Below are 17,009 nucleotides of genomic sequence, written 5' to 3'. Positions count from 1 at the left end.
GTGTAAACCTAATGGGTAGAGTAAATTTATGCTTGTTTGGTAGATCGGAGTTTTTATGACTATCAATACTCAAGTACTCACTCAATACCTCTCTGTAAAAGAGTGATTCTTCCCAAATTAGCTCTCTCAAGTCCAAATGGGTATCAATAAAAGCGATTGAATATGAGTCAAAGTTAGATTATCCCTATCTCTAGTTCAAATCCTTTAATTAAACTAATCAATACTTCAACTAGTTCAATTTCTTATTAGCGAAGTCTTCGTAGAATAAATTCCTCTTTCTCAAGTAAGAACAAAGTCAAATAGGCATGAATCAATATTTGCAAAAATTAATTCTAAATTTAAATCATAAACAAAGCTAAATAACACTAACCCAATCGATAGCAAGCATTAATATTAAACACTCATAAGTTTTACTCATTAGGGTTGGACCACAACCCTAGATGAAAATCTAGCTACTCATGCTAATAAACTTAGAAAGATGAAAATAAGAAGAAATTAAAGACATAAAGCTAAAATAAAAGGAAAAAGTAATTGATCCTCTCTAATTGTAGCTCAAAGTTTCTCCATATAGCTAAAAATAATGACCTAGAAGCTGCTATAATAAAAAGATACCCCAAAAAAGTCATAAAGTCTTATTTATAGGGCTCCCAAATTCTTTGAAACAAATGCCCTTCGGAGGGTTCTACGGACGAACTTCAGCTTCTGTGGTCCGCACATTGCTGGGTTACTGTTGCAGGTGCTTTCAGTCGGAGGAGTTCTGCGGCCGCACTTGAATTTTTTCTAGCCGCATTCGAGGATGCTTTAGACTCATTCGATTGTATATTCTCTGGTCTTCAAGCTTATCAATGTGAAACTGTTTTGCGGACCAAGTGCGGCCGCACCTTTTAGTCTGCAGACCGCACTTCTGCCAAAAATCCCTGAAGCTTCAATTCTGCTTCTGCGGATGTATTTCATCTTCTACGGACCGCATTTGCTTTTGGGGATGCAGATGAAATTCTACGAAATGCATTTCTCTTCGTATTTTTCCTCTTTGTTGAACTTTGTAGAACATCCTTTTTTTGAGTTATATTTCATCATTGAGCTTACATTCTCCAACACGCCTGCAATTCAACCATCTTTATCAGATTCAGTGACAAATATTAGCACTTTCGGACTAAAACCTATAGTAAGAAGGTACTAATAGGTGGTTAAAATTCACATTTATCAATCCCTACCATGTCTCAAACAAATAAGCACATAGCCTAGACATGATTTCTAACAGAATCATAGATCAGATAATCATACACGCAGAGAAAACACAGATGTAATAAGGCATGATAGGAAACAAGTCTTATAGTAGCCTAAAGTCTACTCGGATCAGGAATACCTCGGTGTACGCATGCACGCCCGTCACCTAGCATGTGCGTCGCCATCAACACATCTCAAGTATCGTAGTCCCCAGGGATAATTACCTCAAACTAAGTTTAGATATGTTACTTACCTCAAAGTGTGTGAATCAATACTTCAAAAAGCCCTTTCCATGCGAATCGACTTTCGAGCGACTCGAATCTAGTCAAAATAACTTAATATCATCAATAAAATCCATAGAAAATAACCACAAACAATAAAGCTAAGATCTTGTTTCAAATATGCAAAGTTAACATAAAAAGTCAACTCCAGGCTCGCACCTCAAAAGTGACAAAAATCACAAATCTGAACACCCATCCGGATACGAGTCCAAATATATATGTTTCATCCAAATCCAATCTCAAATTGACCCTCAAATCATCAATTTTCACTCTCCAAAACCATAGTCAAAAAACCCCAAATTCTACCTTTAATTCACAAAAACTAGATGTAATAATCCATAGGTAATCAATATCTATCAACATAGTCGAGTAAAGTTTACTTATTTCTTCAACTGTAGTGAAATTTGCTCCAAAATTCACCTCTAGAGGAGCTCCACAACTCCAAATAATAAGAAAATGACCAAACCCTTCGAACTAATATTTTGTCTAGAATTTTCATATTTGCGGACAAACTGTCGCATCTATAGCTCCGCTTCTGCATAAAACCTCCGCATTTGCGGACTTCCCTATGTTAGGCCCAAACTCGCATTTGCATAACAAAGGCCGCATCTGCGACCATGCTACCGGAGATGTGGTAACACTAGAACTTAGGAAAGTTGCAGCAATGCTAACTCAATTCGAAATTAGCCGAAATCAATCTGAAACACACCCAAGGCCCTTGGGATCCCTTCCAATCACACCAACAAGCACTAAAATACAACACAAACCTACTCGAGGCCTCAAATCACACAAAACAACATCAAAACCACGAATCATACCTCCATTCAAGCCTATAGAACTAAAGAACTTCTAACTTTCAAAACTCATGTCGAACCACATCAAATCAACTAGGAATGACCTCAAATGTTACATACAAGTCCCAAAATGGCACAACAGACCCATTTTAACTACCAGAACAACAATCCAAATCCGATATAATCAAAGTCAACTCTCGGTCAAACCTATGAACTTTCCAAACCTTCAATTTTTCAACTTTTGCCAAATGGAACGAAATCAACCTACGGAAGTCCAACTCCAAATCTGGACATACGCCTAAGTCCAAAATCACCATACGAACCTACTGGGACCATCAAAATACCATTCCGGGGTCTTCTACACAAATGTCAAACTCTGATCAACCCTCATAACTGAAGCCTCCAACCAAGGGACTAAGTATCCCAATTCAATCCAAAACATCCCCAAAGCCAAACCAACCGCCTCCGCAAGTCACATAGCGATAATTACACATATATAACACAAACCATAGGGGAAACGATGCTAAGGTTCTCAAAACCACCGGCTAGATCATTACGTTCTCCCCATCTTAAACAAACATTTATCGTCCAACGGGTTAGAATCATACATAGGGTCTCAAAAAGGTGATGATATTTTCTTCGCATCTCCTGCTCGGTCTCCCAAGTAGCCTCCTCGACCGGCTGGCCTCTCCAATGAACCATCACCGATGCTATATTCTTTTACCTCAATTTTTGAACCTATCGGTCCAAAATGGAAATCGGCTCCACATCATATGTCAAATCCTTGTTCAACTGCACCGTGCTGAAGTCTAATACATGTGATAGATCAACATAATACTTCTGGAGCATGGAAACATGAAACACTGGGTGAACTCCCGATAAACTAGGTGGAAAGACAAGTCTGTAGGTCACCTCTCCAACTTTCTCTAGCATCTCAAAAGGACCAATGTAGCGAGGGCTCAACTTGCCCTTCTTCCTGAACCTCATCATACCCTTCATGGATGAAACTCTGAGTAGAACCTTCTCATCCACTATATATGTCACATCACGAGCCTTCTTGTCAGCATAACTCTTCTGCGCTGACTGCTTTGTACGAAGCCACACTGAATTAACTTCACCTTCTCCAAAGCATCATGAACCAAATTAGTGCAAAATAACCTAGCCTCCCCAGGCTCAAACCAACCAACCGGAGAACGACATCGCATATCATATAAGGCCTCATATGGATCCATCTAGATACTCGACTAATAGTTATTGTAGGAAAACTTTTCTAATGGTAGGAATTGATCCCACTGACTATCACGACCCAAATCTCATTGTTGGGGTCGTGATGGAACCTAGTCTCTAAAACTAGGTAAGCCGATCACTTAACATCAATAAAACTAATAAAACATGATGGAATAAAATAGATTTTAACATAAATACGAAAATAAAGGTGATGCAAGCCTATGTGGCAATAATCACAACACATCCCTAGAACTAGGTAGTATAGATGTCACAAGCTCTAACTGAATACACGAGAGTATCTCAAAAATACAGTACTATTTGAAATACATAAGCAGTAGAAATAAAACAAAGAGGTTGACTTTGAGGCTTGCGATCGGTACATGCAGGGATACCTTGAAGTTTCCAATATGCAGAATGCCTCACTGACGATCAGTCCGATCCGAAGCACCTTGATCTGCATAAAAATGTGCAGAAGCATAGTATGAGAACACCACAATCGGTATCAAATAAGTATCAAGACTAACCTCGATGGAGTAGTAACGAGGTTCAAGTCATATGATACTTACTGGACAATTAACTTGTGCAATAAATATATCAAAGAAATTGGCAACAGAAATATAATTGAAATCAGTAACAACAATCTCTTTAGAACGTGTGATAACAACTCAGTGTGGTAAAACCCATCTTTAGTAAAGCCGATCCTAAATAAACTTGACTTTCTCCAAGGCATCCCAAACCAAATCAGTACCCAACAACCTAGCCTCTCCCGGCTCAAACTAACTAACTAGAGAACGACACCGCTTCCCATATAAAGCCTCATAAAAATCCATCTGAATACTCGATTGGTAGCTGTTATTATAGGAAAACAATGCAAGCGGCAGAAACAGATCCCAAGAACCCCCGAAATCCATAACACATGCGTGTACCATATCCTCCAAGATTTGAATGGTGCGCTCGGACTATCCGTCAGTATAGGGTGGAATGTTGTACTCAACTCAAATCGAGTGCCCAAATCTCGCTGCACTACTCTCCAAAACTACGATGTGAATTGCATGCCTTGATCAGAAATAATGGACACCGACACACTGTGAAGATGAACAATCTCGCGGATATAGATCTCAGCCAGCCTCTCTGATGAATAGGAAGTCACAACCAGAATAAAATGTGCGAACTTAGTAAACCGGTCCGCAATCACCCAACTACATCGAATTTCCTCAATGTCTGTGGATGCCCAACAACGAGGTTTATGGTAACACGCTCCCATTTCCACTCGGGAATCTCAAGCCTCTAGAGTAAACCACCCGGGCTCTGATGCTCGTACTTCACCTGCTGACAGTCCAAGCACCGAGCCACATACTCCACTATATCTTTCTTCATTCTCCTCCACCAATAGTGCTACCTCAAGTCCTGATACATCTTCGCATCACCCGAATGAATGGAATACTGTGGTCTATGGGCCTACTCAAGAATCAACTCATGCAATCCATCCATATTGGGAAACAAAATCCAACCCTACATCCGCAACACCCCATCATATCCAATAGAAATTTCCTTGGGATCATAGTGCTACATTGTGTCTTTAAGGACAAGAAAATTGGGGTATTCATACTGATGCTCTCTGATGTGCTCAAGCAACGAAGACCGAGAAACCATGCAAGCTAGAACCCGACTAGGCTCTGAAACATCTAACCTCATGAACTAATTGGCCAAGGCCTGAACATCTGATGCTAGCGGTCTCTCGCCAACTGCAATATATGGAAGGCTACCCATACTCACCGCCTTTCTACTCAAGGCATCAGCCACCATATTGGCCTTTCAGGATGATACAAAATGGTGATATCATAGTCTTTTAATAACTTCAACCATCTTCGCCGTCTCAAATTTAGATCCTTCTACCTAAATAAGTGTTGTAGACTCCTATCTGTAAATAACTCACAAGATACGCTGTAGAGATAATGCCTCCAAATCTTTAATGCATGAATAATGGTAGCAAACTCTAAGTCATGAACGGGGTAGTTCTTCTCATGGAGCTTCAACTGGCGTGAAGCATAAGCAATCATCCTACCTTCCTGCATCAAGAAACACCCGATACCAATTCGAGAAGCATCACAATTCACCATATATGAACCCGACGCTGAAGGCAAAACTAGAACTAGAGTCGTGGTCAATGCAGTCTTGAGCTTCTGAAAGCTCTCCTTACACTCATCAGACCACCTGAATGGAGCACCCTTCTGAGTCGATCTAGTCAAAGGTGCAGCAATGAACGATAAACCCTCCACAAACCGATGATAATATCCAGCCAAGCCAAGAAAGCTCTGAATCTTAGTAGCTGAAGATGGTCTAGGCCAACTGTGAACTACCTCAATATTCTTCGGATCTACCTTCATCCTCACTAGACACAACGTACCCCAAGAATACCACAAAATCAAACCAAAACTCATACTTGGAGAATTTAGCATAAAGCTTCTTCTCCCTCAAGGTCTGGAGTACAATCCTCAGATGCTACTCATGATCCTCCTAGTTGCGTGAGTACACCAGTATATCATTAATGAATACTATGACAAAAGAATCAAGATATGGCTGGACTACACTGTTCATCAGGTGCATAAATTTTGTTGGGGCATTGGTCAGCCCAAAAGACATCACAAGACACTCGTAGTGACCATAGCGAGTCCTGAATGTCATCTTCAGAATATCAGAATTCTGAATGTTGAAGTAGTGATACCCAGACCTCAAATCAATCTTAGAGAACAATCTAGTACCCTGAAGCTAGTCAAATAAGTCATCAATGCGCGATAGTGGGTACTTGTTCTTAATTGTAACTTTGTTCAACAGCCTGTAAGCAATATACATCTACATAGTACCATCCTTCTTCTTCATAAACAGAATCGGTGCACCCCAAGGCGACACACTAGGCCTAATGAATCCCTTATCGAGTATCTCCTGAAGTTTTTCTTTCAATTCCTTCAACTCTACTGGTGCCATATGATATGGAGGAATAGAGATAGGCTGAGTGCCCGGCACAAAGTCAATACCACAATCAATGTCCCTGTCGGGTGGCATTACCGGCAGATCTATAGGAAATTCATCCATAAAGTCTCTTACTACCGGAACAGACTCAATGGTAAAAGTATTAGCACCAACATCCCTCACAAAGGCCAAATATACCAAACATCCCTTCTCAACCATCTGTTGAGCCTTCAAGTATGAAATCACTCTACTGGGAACATAATCCAAGGAACCTCTCCACTCAACCATAGGGAATCCCGGCATTGCCAACGTCACGATATTAGCGTGATAATCCGGAATAGTGTGAGATGGTGATAACCAATCCATGATTAAAATCAATTCAAAATCAACTATACTAAGCAACAAGACATGAACTCTCGTCTCTAATCCCCAATAGTCACCACACACGACCGATACACATGGTCCACAATAATAGAATCACCCATCGATGTGGATACATGAACAAGCATAACTAAAGAATCACGGGGCATATCCAAATAGTGAGCAAAATACGATGATACATATGAATAAGTGGAACCAGGGTCAAATAATATGGAAACATCCTTGTGGCACTCTGAAATAATACTATGATCACTGCATCTGAAGCAACTGCCTCTGTCCTGGCGGGAAAAGCATAGAATCGAGCCTGATCGACCTCCCCCTCTCGGGCGACCACAAACTGTCTAAGTCTCACCTCGAGCTGGCTGAGCGGGTGGTGATGTAACTGGTGCAGAACTCATAGCCCGACCTCTCTGCTGAATTGGACCTCCCACAAGATGGGGGATATACCTACATACATGCCTTGACTCTCCACACTCGTAGCATCCTCAATCTACAAATGGCGGCGGGGACTGAACCGGACTCCGAGAACCAGAATAGCCACAACAAAAACTAGGTACTGACGAACCCTGAACTGATAGAGAACAGGATGAACTCTAAGCTGGGAGAGCAGTGAAAGATGACTGACCTCGACGAGTACTGTATAAACCATGACTAGCTGATGGACCACAATGAACTGGACGATCCATCTGAGCGGGCCTATAAGGACGACCCTTGTTGTGATGGGACTGTCCTCCAGATGAGGCACTACTGAAACTACTTGAACTATGAGGCCTTTTGGCCTCCCGCTACTCATGCTCCTGGCTGTGAACTAGCTCTAGGCATCTAGCAATATCGACCACATGCTCAAACTTCGCACCCGTCGCTACCTCCCGATCCATAATGAATCGTAATCCATAGTTGAGGCCATCAATGAACCTTTTAATCTTCTCCCTCTCAGTAGGAACCAAACATACTGCATGATGAGCCAACTCTGCAAACCTCATCTCATACTAAGTCACTGTCATACCCTCATGGCGTAGCTGCTCAAACTACCTACGCAACTCCCCTTGTAAGTCTGTGGAACAAACTTCTCTAAGAGGAGAACTGAGAACTCATGCCATGTAAGTGGTGCCGCATTGGGTGTCTTTCCCAACTCATAGGCTACCCACCATCTGTCGGATCTCCCTGTCAGCTGAAAAGTAGTAAATGAAACACCACTGGTCTCCAAAATACCTGATGTGCGAAGGATCCACTAGCATCTATCTATAAAATCATGAACATCCTCTGACTGCCCCACTAAACTCTGGAGGCTTAATCCTCCCAAAATGCTCGTCTCTTCTTCTCCTCATCAGTCATAGGTGGGCCAATCTAGTCCCGAACAGCTACAACCAGCTGGGCTGGTAGTACCCCCTGTGTCTGGAGTCCTTAAGCTACCTTCTCTAGAGTATGGGCGGTGGCAGTCTGAGCACCTCCCCCATCCTGGAAAGTGGTTGGTGCAGCTGGAACAGAGACTGCATAAGCCAGGCTCGTGCACACAGTCAAAATCTGGCCTAAGGCCTCCTGAAGGCCTGAGGTCACAATGGACACAGCTGGTGCCTGAGTTTGTCCACTGGCTCAACAACATCTGGTGACTGCTTCTCTGCTAGAGCAACTGGTGGCTCCACATGTGCTGCTCTAGTTGTAGTACGAGCCACACCACGACCTCTATAGTGGCCCCAGCCTATCACGTCCCTATCTAGTGATACTGGTGGCCGTCCGCCTGATCCTGTCACACGTGTCCTCACCATCTATAAAAGAATAAAAGAATATAAGTTCATATTCCGAAATTAACAAATATGCATGACAAGAATACAAGAAAGTGACATTTCCTAACGGTTCAGTAGCCCGTCGAAGATAAGGACAGACATCTCTGTATTGATCTACAAGACTCTACTAAACCTGCTCATGACTCGTGAGAACTAAGTAACCTAGGGCTCTGATACCAACTCGTCACGACCCAAAATCCCAACTTGTCATGATGACACCTAACACACTTGCTAGGTAAGTTGAAAATCATATAACACATAAACATTTAAATAAAACATATTTTAATAAGCTCACACAGCGAAAAATCTCATAAACAACTGATGACAATAACTAAGATGCTACTACAACCACCTCAAAATCTAGTGTCAAAGAGTACATGAGCACTACTAAGTATCAACAAAAACCAAAATTGTAGTTCAACTATCTGAGAAGTAGAGCAGTACAGAAGATAACAAAAGAAAAGAGAGTCAAGGTCTGCGGACGCCATAGCAGCTACCTCGAAGTCTCCAAGCAAGTACTGGCAACGATCTATTAATCACCTCGTCCAGATGTACCTGGATCTGCACACGAAGTGCAAAGTGTAGTATGAGTACAACCGGCCTAATATACTCAATAAGTAATAGGACTAACCTTTGGATGAAAGCAGCGATGAGCTCATAAGGATACTGTCAGAACCAATATAATGACAACGCATGGAAGATAATGACAATGACAATAAATAACTTAGAGTAACTTCCATATTCAACTCGTTCATAGTACAAAATTTAAACATGCTCTCAAGTTCACAATTAGAGACCAACACTGATAATAACATGTCAAGTATAGCTAGCATGAGGAATGGTACATCTCTATGCCTACATGTCAAAAATGCATGTCAAATGTAAGGTAGCATAGTGGTATTTCCAGGTACTCACACTCTCAGAGTTCTCAAGTTGTTTATCTCAAATACCCACTCATCACACACATAATTACTCAGCACAATGCAGGTGCATGGCATCAATGCCCTTCACCAAAGCACGTGTATATATATATATATATATATATCCTATAAGGTATGTTGCGGCGTGCAGCACGATCTACAATAATAAATAAGCCAATAAGATCTACTGTGGCGTGCAACCCTATCCACAATAACACTCACAACCCGGCTCTCAGGCCCACCTCAGTCATCAATCTCTCAAGTCTCAAGGGCTCACAATCTCGTACTACTCAACCCAAACAATAATAACATGTGATGTAACAATAAAGGATAACAGAGACTGAGATATTATATGAAAATGAAGGATCATGACTGAGTACATAATTGCAGTTAAAGCAGATAACTCAAAACAGCAGAAATAACCTCACTAGGTCTCAACAGAATAAGCACATAGCCTAAACATAATTTTTAACATGAATCACAGTTCAGTTACTCTAACAAGTATGGTTTTCACTGATAGGACAAGACTAGATAACAACACTGTACAAAGAATCAACCGGATCATGATTATTATGATGCACGCCCACACGCCCGTCACCTAGCATATACGTCACCCCAACGCAAACCATATAATATGTTTTCTAGGGTTTTATACCCTCAGTTCCAAGCTTAGAAGTTCTACCAATCTCAAAGTGCGCAACTCAATGCTCCAACAAACCCCTGCCTCGCGAATCGGCCTCTGGACGACTCGAATCTAATCACAAAATTCTAAATAAAGTCAATACAATATATAGGGATCGATTCCATGCGATAAAGCTAAGATGTTTAACCAAATTTAAAAAGTCAACCCAGGGCTCGCACCTCGGAACCAGACAAAATTCACAAAATCCGAACAGCTATTCAATTACGAGTCCAACCATACCAAAATCATCTAATTCCAACCATAAATCGACCCTCAAATCCCCAAATCTTACTATCCAATATATAGACTAAGAATCCCCCAAATTTCACCTCAATCACACATAATCTAGGTGTAAAAATCAATGAGTATTCAATAGCTATGGACATAAGTGATCAAAAGTAGCTTACCCCTTGAATTATAGTGAAATCCCTCTCAAATATCGCCCCTAGCCGAGATCCACAAGTCCAAAAATGATAAACATGCCAAACCCTTCGACATTTATGTTCTGTCCACCAAAACCGCACCGACGGTCACAATCTCCGCTTCTGCGGTGCAATTCCTGTATCTGCAGAACTCACTTAAACTCTGCCTCACCACATATGCAGCCCAATGCTCGCAACTGCGAAACTTCTCCACATTTGTGGCTCTTGCACACCCAGTCGCCTTCCGCTTCTACAGGGCTTCCGTCGCATCTGCAGACACTCTTTTGCGCACCAACATCCGCTTCTGCATAAATCCATGCCCAACTCATCCTCCTGCTCACTTCCGTTTCTATGGAATCTTTCACGCACCTGCGATCCCACAGCCTCCAGCCTTCCTCTGCATCTGCGCATGCCTGTCATCTTCTACAGCTCCGAACCTACGGCCAAAACCACGCAGGTGCGATCACACCAAAACTAAAACCAACATAATTTCTCCAAGTCCAAACCTCAATACAATTTCAATCCGAATTACACCCGAGTCCCCCGGGACCCCATCCAAACATACTAACACATCCTAAAACAGGATATGAACTTAGTCAAAGATTCAAGTTACATCAAAATCACGAATCGTACCCCAATTCAAGTGTAAAGAAACTAATGAATTTCCAACTTCTAAAACCAATGCCGAAACCTATCAAACCAACTCCGATTGACCTAAAATTTTGCACACGAGTCATAAATGACACAGCGGGCCTATTCCAACTCTCGAAACTAAAATCCGATCCCGGTATCAACAAAGTTAACTCTCGATCAAATCTCTCAACCTTCCAAACCTTCAACTTTCCAATTTTCGCCAATTCAAGCCAAAATGACCTACGAACCTCCAAATCAATATCTGGATATAATCCTAATTCCAAAATCTTCATACGAAGCTATCGGAACCATCAAAACTCTATTCCGGAGTCGTCTATATAAAACTCAACTCCGGTCAACTCTTTTAACTTAAGCTTCCACCCTTAGGACTTAGTGTCCTAATTCACTCCGAAACATCCCAGAACCAGACCAACCACCCTGGCAAGTCACATAATCACAAATGAATATAGAAGAAGCAATAAATAGGGGAACGGGGTTATAATACTCAAAACGACCAGCCGGGTCGTTACACTTCTTCACAAAAAGCACTGGTGCACCCCAAGGTGACACACTAGGCCTGATGAAACCCTTATCAAGAAATCCCTGTAATTGTTCTTTCAATTCCTTCAACTATGCTAGTGCCATGTGATATGGTGGAATAGAGATGGGCTGAGTATACGGTACCAAATCAATATGAAATTCAATATCCCTATCGTGTGTCATGCCCGACATGTCTATAGAAAACACATCTGAGAACTCCCTCACTGCTGGAACTGTTGAGGACCAATTTTTACCCTCCCCCTTTTGAATTAAAGTTTTACGATTATTGATCAACAATAATGTAGTAGAGTATTTTTAAAATTATTAATATCTATTTTTCTCAAATATAAACAATATAATATGTAATAATAATATATAATAGCTAACAATATTAATTATATATTTAATAATAATCTGGTCTTAAATAATTATAATTATATTACCTCTATTACTTTAATCAAATAATTAGCTTTCATAATTTAATAGACGAGCATTATAATTATTTTGATAATTTTAAAAACTAGCTTACAATAATTAATTAATAATACGTCTATTAATTGTATTTTATTATATTTTTTCGGCATTAAAATAGTTTAATTAATTTAATTATAAAAAGGGGATTAAAACTTAAAATAGGTTACAATTGCAAATTGATTGATTTAATTCAAGTGGCCATAATTTAAATGCCCAATCCAGCCTATACCCAATCAATTGGCCCAACAATATTGGCCCAATACCCCCTGACCCGGTTGATCACCACTACCCATCCTACTTGGCGATCCTCGCCTCTCACTCTCCACCAATCACGCCACGTCACCTCCTCAAATCACTCACATAACAAGCACAATCAATCTGGACCATTGATCAAATTCATCAACGGTCCAAATTTGATCACAATTTCTCTTTAATTTTAAGACCACCCAATGTATTTATTTCAACCGTTGGATCAAAATAATCCAACGGACCTCGATTTATTCTCCAAAAATATTTTTCTATCTTTTAATCTCCAAAAATCTGGAGCCGTTGATCTATATTATCCAACGGCTCCCATGCAATCTCCCATTTTAACAAGCCAACTCTTCTTAAACCCTAATCATTCTTCCAAAGACCAGCCGCCCCATTTTTCCTTTTCATCTCCTTTCTCTCATCACCTCACACCTCCTGCCATTGTTGGACCTTGCACAAATCAGTGCAAGGTCACTGAAGATAATCAAAGCTTCATCATTTCTCTCTTTCAACCTCGAATCCCGTCGAGTATACCTTTTTCCTCACCCAATTTTTAATTCCAAGCCCCGGAACCCTACCACCTGACACGACCCAAAATTCATTAATAGTCGTGATGGCGCTTAACACCGATGCCAGGCAAGCCAACAATAGTTGATTAACTCAATTATTTATTTTAGTATTTTAAAATTAAAATTTTTCTTCAATTAAATAATCAGAAATAAAATTTACAGAGTAAATGATAATATTTTCCCAATTACAATACTGAACAACTCATAAGTACCCCTCCAAAACCTAGTGTCACAAGTGCATGAGCATCATCTAGAAAGTAAAATAAAATATAACATCTGTCTAGAATACAAATTAGACAGGAAAAATACAAATAACCCTGGAGGAGACTCTGCTGGATGCGGATCATAACCTGAAATGCAGCTCGCGGAAAGTCCCCGCATCATACGTGCCTCCATGCCCGAAGGACCACCAGACATAAAAGTACCTGCACAAAAATGTGCAGCAAGTGTAGTATGAGTACGTAAATCCACGTGTACACAGTAAGTATCTAGCCTAACCCCGTGGGAGTAGTGACGAGGGGTCGACATCGACACTCACTAGTGGTCCAATTATATCAGGTACAGTAAGGAGGTGAACAAATATGAGGCAAAGTAAATAAATGAAATAATCAATTGTAAATATGTGGTACAATTATCCTCTTTACAATAAGCTCAAGCTCTTAATTAGCAATTTCTCTTCAACCGGAGCGCGCACACACACACACATATACACACATACACACACACACACACACACACACATATATATATATAATAGACCTCACCAAATAGGTTGTTATAATACGAATCGGGGAAAGACTCACAAATACTCTGGCTTCTTGCCAAATATTACGCATGATTCCATGAGGGTTGAGCGGCATGAACCATAGATGCATCTATTAAACTGCTGAGGTGAACGGCCCTCTCCCATGAGAGTGTAGTACATAAATTCTGTCAAGGCGATCGGCCCGATTCAATTAGAATAAGGAGCTTTGACGGGTCCGTGACCCCACTCACGAATAAACATGTCAGTTGTAATTTCTTTAAGAAAAACCTTTTAATGAAACATATATATCACGGAAACATGTCGTAAGAGGAGTAAAATTATTCGGTGACTAATCATGAACTCGTGAAGTCTCTACAATAGTAAGTCTAGTCTCAAGTAGTAATGTAAAACAGAGGAATTTAATAGGCGAGAGATTGCTCAAATAGTACAACTATAGCATGATGTAAACCTAAGCCTACCCGGATAATAACATGAATGTAGCTACGTACGGGCTCTCGTCACCTCGCGCGTACGTAGCCCTTATAACAAGTAGCACACATCAATATACAACACCTAGGGGTAATTTTCCCCTCACAGAGTTAGACAGGAGACTTACCTCGCTCCGAAATTCCATAACCGGTTCCAAAGCCCTCTAACACCTCAAACCGATGCACGTAACTCCAAAACTAGTCAAACAATGTGCAAACCAATAAAAATATATTGTAATACTCATAACAAATCAATTTAGACAAATTCACAACTCCGCTCGAAAAGCCGATAAAGCAACCCTCGGGCCTACATGCCCGGATTCCGAAAATTTTCAAAGATAAACATTACCCGTAACATTATGAACTCAAATATATGATTTATTCTCAATTCCATGCCCAAATACGTGGTCAAAATTCAAAAATACCAATTTCTAGGTTTTCTACCAAAACCCCATATTTTTCACAATTTTTCCATGAATTTCCATGTTAAAATCTATATATAATCCAAGTATTTAACTTGCAATAGGTGGGAATCACTTACCTTGATATAGATGATGAATGTCTCCTCTTCAAAAGCTAAAAAAACCGCCCACCCAAGTGAAAAATGAGAGGGTATGAGCCAAACCCCGCATTAAACCCAATTTGCCTAGGCCTGCCCTTCTTCGCGATCGCGGGAATGCCTTCGCAATCGGGAAGGCTAAATACACTGCCTCCATATTTTACTCTACGCGTTCGCGACCCAATGGTCGCGTTTGCGAACCTGGTGACTCCCTACCCTTTGCGTTCGAGGGCCTCAAGGCACGTTCGCTAAGGCTTAACGCTTGGCAGACCCCCAACTTATTTTCTCTTCGCGTTCGCGTGCACCTACCCGCGTTCGCGTAGGCTTCCACAACCTTAGCTCCGCATTCACGTCTCTCCCATCGCGTTTCTGATGGGTAAATCCAGCAGCCCCCACAAGTCTCCTTCGTAAAAGCATGAATCCCTTCGCGTTCGCGAAGAAGGAAACCAGATAGCAGCAACAGCAGCAGCAAATCATTCCAATTTGGTTTGAAACCACCCCGAAACACACCAGAGACCCACCGGAACCCCGTCTAATCACATGAACCAATCCCATAACATAACACGGACCTGCTCGAGGCCTCAAATCACCTTAAACCACATCAAAACCATGAATCGCACCCCAATTCATTCTTAATAAACTTTAGAACTTTAAACTTCCATATTCGATGCCGAAACCTATCAAATCACGTCTGATTGACCTCAAATTTTGCACACAAGTCACATTCAATATTACGGGCCTACTCCAACTTCCGGAATCGGAATCTGACCCCGATATCAAAGAATCCACTCTCGGTCAAGCTTCTTAAAAACCTTCAAATTTCTAACTTTCGCCAAATGACCCCAAAATGACCTACGGACCTCCAAATCCATATCCAGACGCGCTCCCAACACTAGAACCATCATACGGAGCTATTCCTAGACTCGAAATCCCAAAGGGACATCAATAACATTGAAATACACTTCATCCCAAATTTATGAAATTCTTCCAAAACGCCAACCTTCCACAATAGGCGTCGAAACGCTTCCGGGTCATCCAAAACCCGATCCGGACATACGCCTAAGTCCAAAATCATCATACAAACTTGTTGGAACCTTCCAATCCTGATTCCGAGGTCATTTAATCAAAACTCAAACCTTAGTTAATTCTTCCAACTTAATGCTTCCGAAATTAGAATTATCTTCCCAAACTAACTCTGAACTTGCCGAAATTTAATTCCGACCATACGTGCAAGTTATAATACCTGAAGTGAAACTACTCAAGGCCTCAAACCACCAAACAATACACTAGATCATCAAAATGACCGGTCGGGTCATTACACCACCAAAACATGAAAGTTTTAGAATCTCATCATCACGCCTTATCTCCTACGAATCCAGCATTAAAACTTGCATGCATCCTCCAGATACATGAGAATCTTGCCCACATCATGATGTTCGATGGTCCAGAGGTCAAATGCATTGACCTTTGAATATTGGCTTTATCCGGCGGACTATTTGGCTTCAACGGCTAGTCCACTCATCGTTCAAAGGAGGTAAAAATCTTTGCCCCTTTTTCCCATTCCTGATTTCGTCATTTCTCAGTCATCACCACTCATTATCATCTCCCAGATTTTTAAAATCTGAGTGAAACCCTAAGTCTTGATTGTAGCTATAAATAGAGGGCTTTATTGCCCTCACCAAACACAACGAACCACCTTAAGAAGTCTATTAAATGCTCTCTACTTAAATATTTTGAAACTTCTTCTCTAATTTCCTTCCTTTCTATCATTTTGTTCAAGTTCAACTATAGAGAATCGATTGTGGGCTTTGGTTCCTAAACAACTAATAATTACTACTTGGTCTGCTGCCCCGAAGAAGGTCAGTAGACCACTATTCAATCACTTTATATTATTACGTTGTTTCATTCATCTGGTGTTTTTTGTTAGTCGATTGCCTATTTTTCTTCATGATACTAATCAGTCAAGCATGTGACCTTCTATTGTGTTCTGCTGCTTGTGTTATTTTTCTCTTAATCAACTAATATTTCATGTTAATAGTTGTGTTTATCCCCTTTGTTATT

The 17,009-nt window shown here is 40.8% G+C and overlaps 1 protein-coding gene across 1 annotated transcript; it reads right to left on the bottom strand.

Annotated features, from left to right (window-relative positions):
* Nucleotides 1–3,040: 3,040 nt before the first annotated feature.
* Nucleotides 3,041–6,865, bottom strand: LOC138905965 (uncharacterized). Its single transcript, XM_070194479.1, has 3 exons — nucleotides 6,394–6,865; nucleotides 4,586–4,660; nucleotides 3,041–3,420 (listed from the first exon to the last, which is right to left on the bottom strand). Exons 1-3 carry the CDS (start codon nucleotides 6,863–6,865, stop codon nucleotides 3,041–3,043), a joined length of 927 nt encoding a protein of 308 aa, XP_070050580.1.
* Between the last annotated feature and the right edge of the window lie 10,144 nt (nucleotides 6,866–17,009).

The sequence above is a fragment of the Nicotiana tomentosiformis genome, chromosome 2, assembly GCF_000390325.3.
Source record: "Nicotiana tomentosiformis chromosome 2, ASM39032v3, whole genome shotgun sequence".
NCBI lineage: Eukaryota > Viridiplantae > Streptophyta > Magnoliopsida > Solanales > Solanaceae > Nicotiana > Nicotiana tomentosiformis.
Note: the sequence above shows the minus strand (reverse complement) of the source record. Positions and strands in the feature narration are given on the sequence as shown.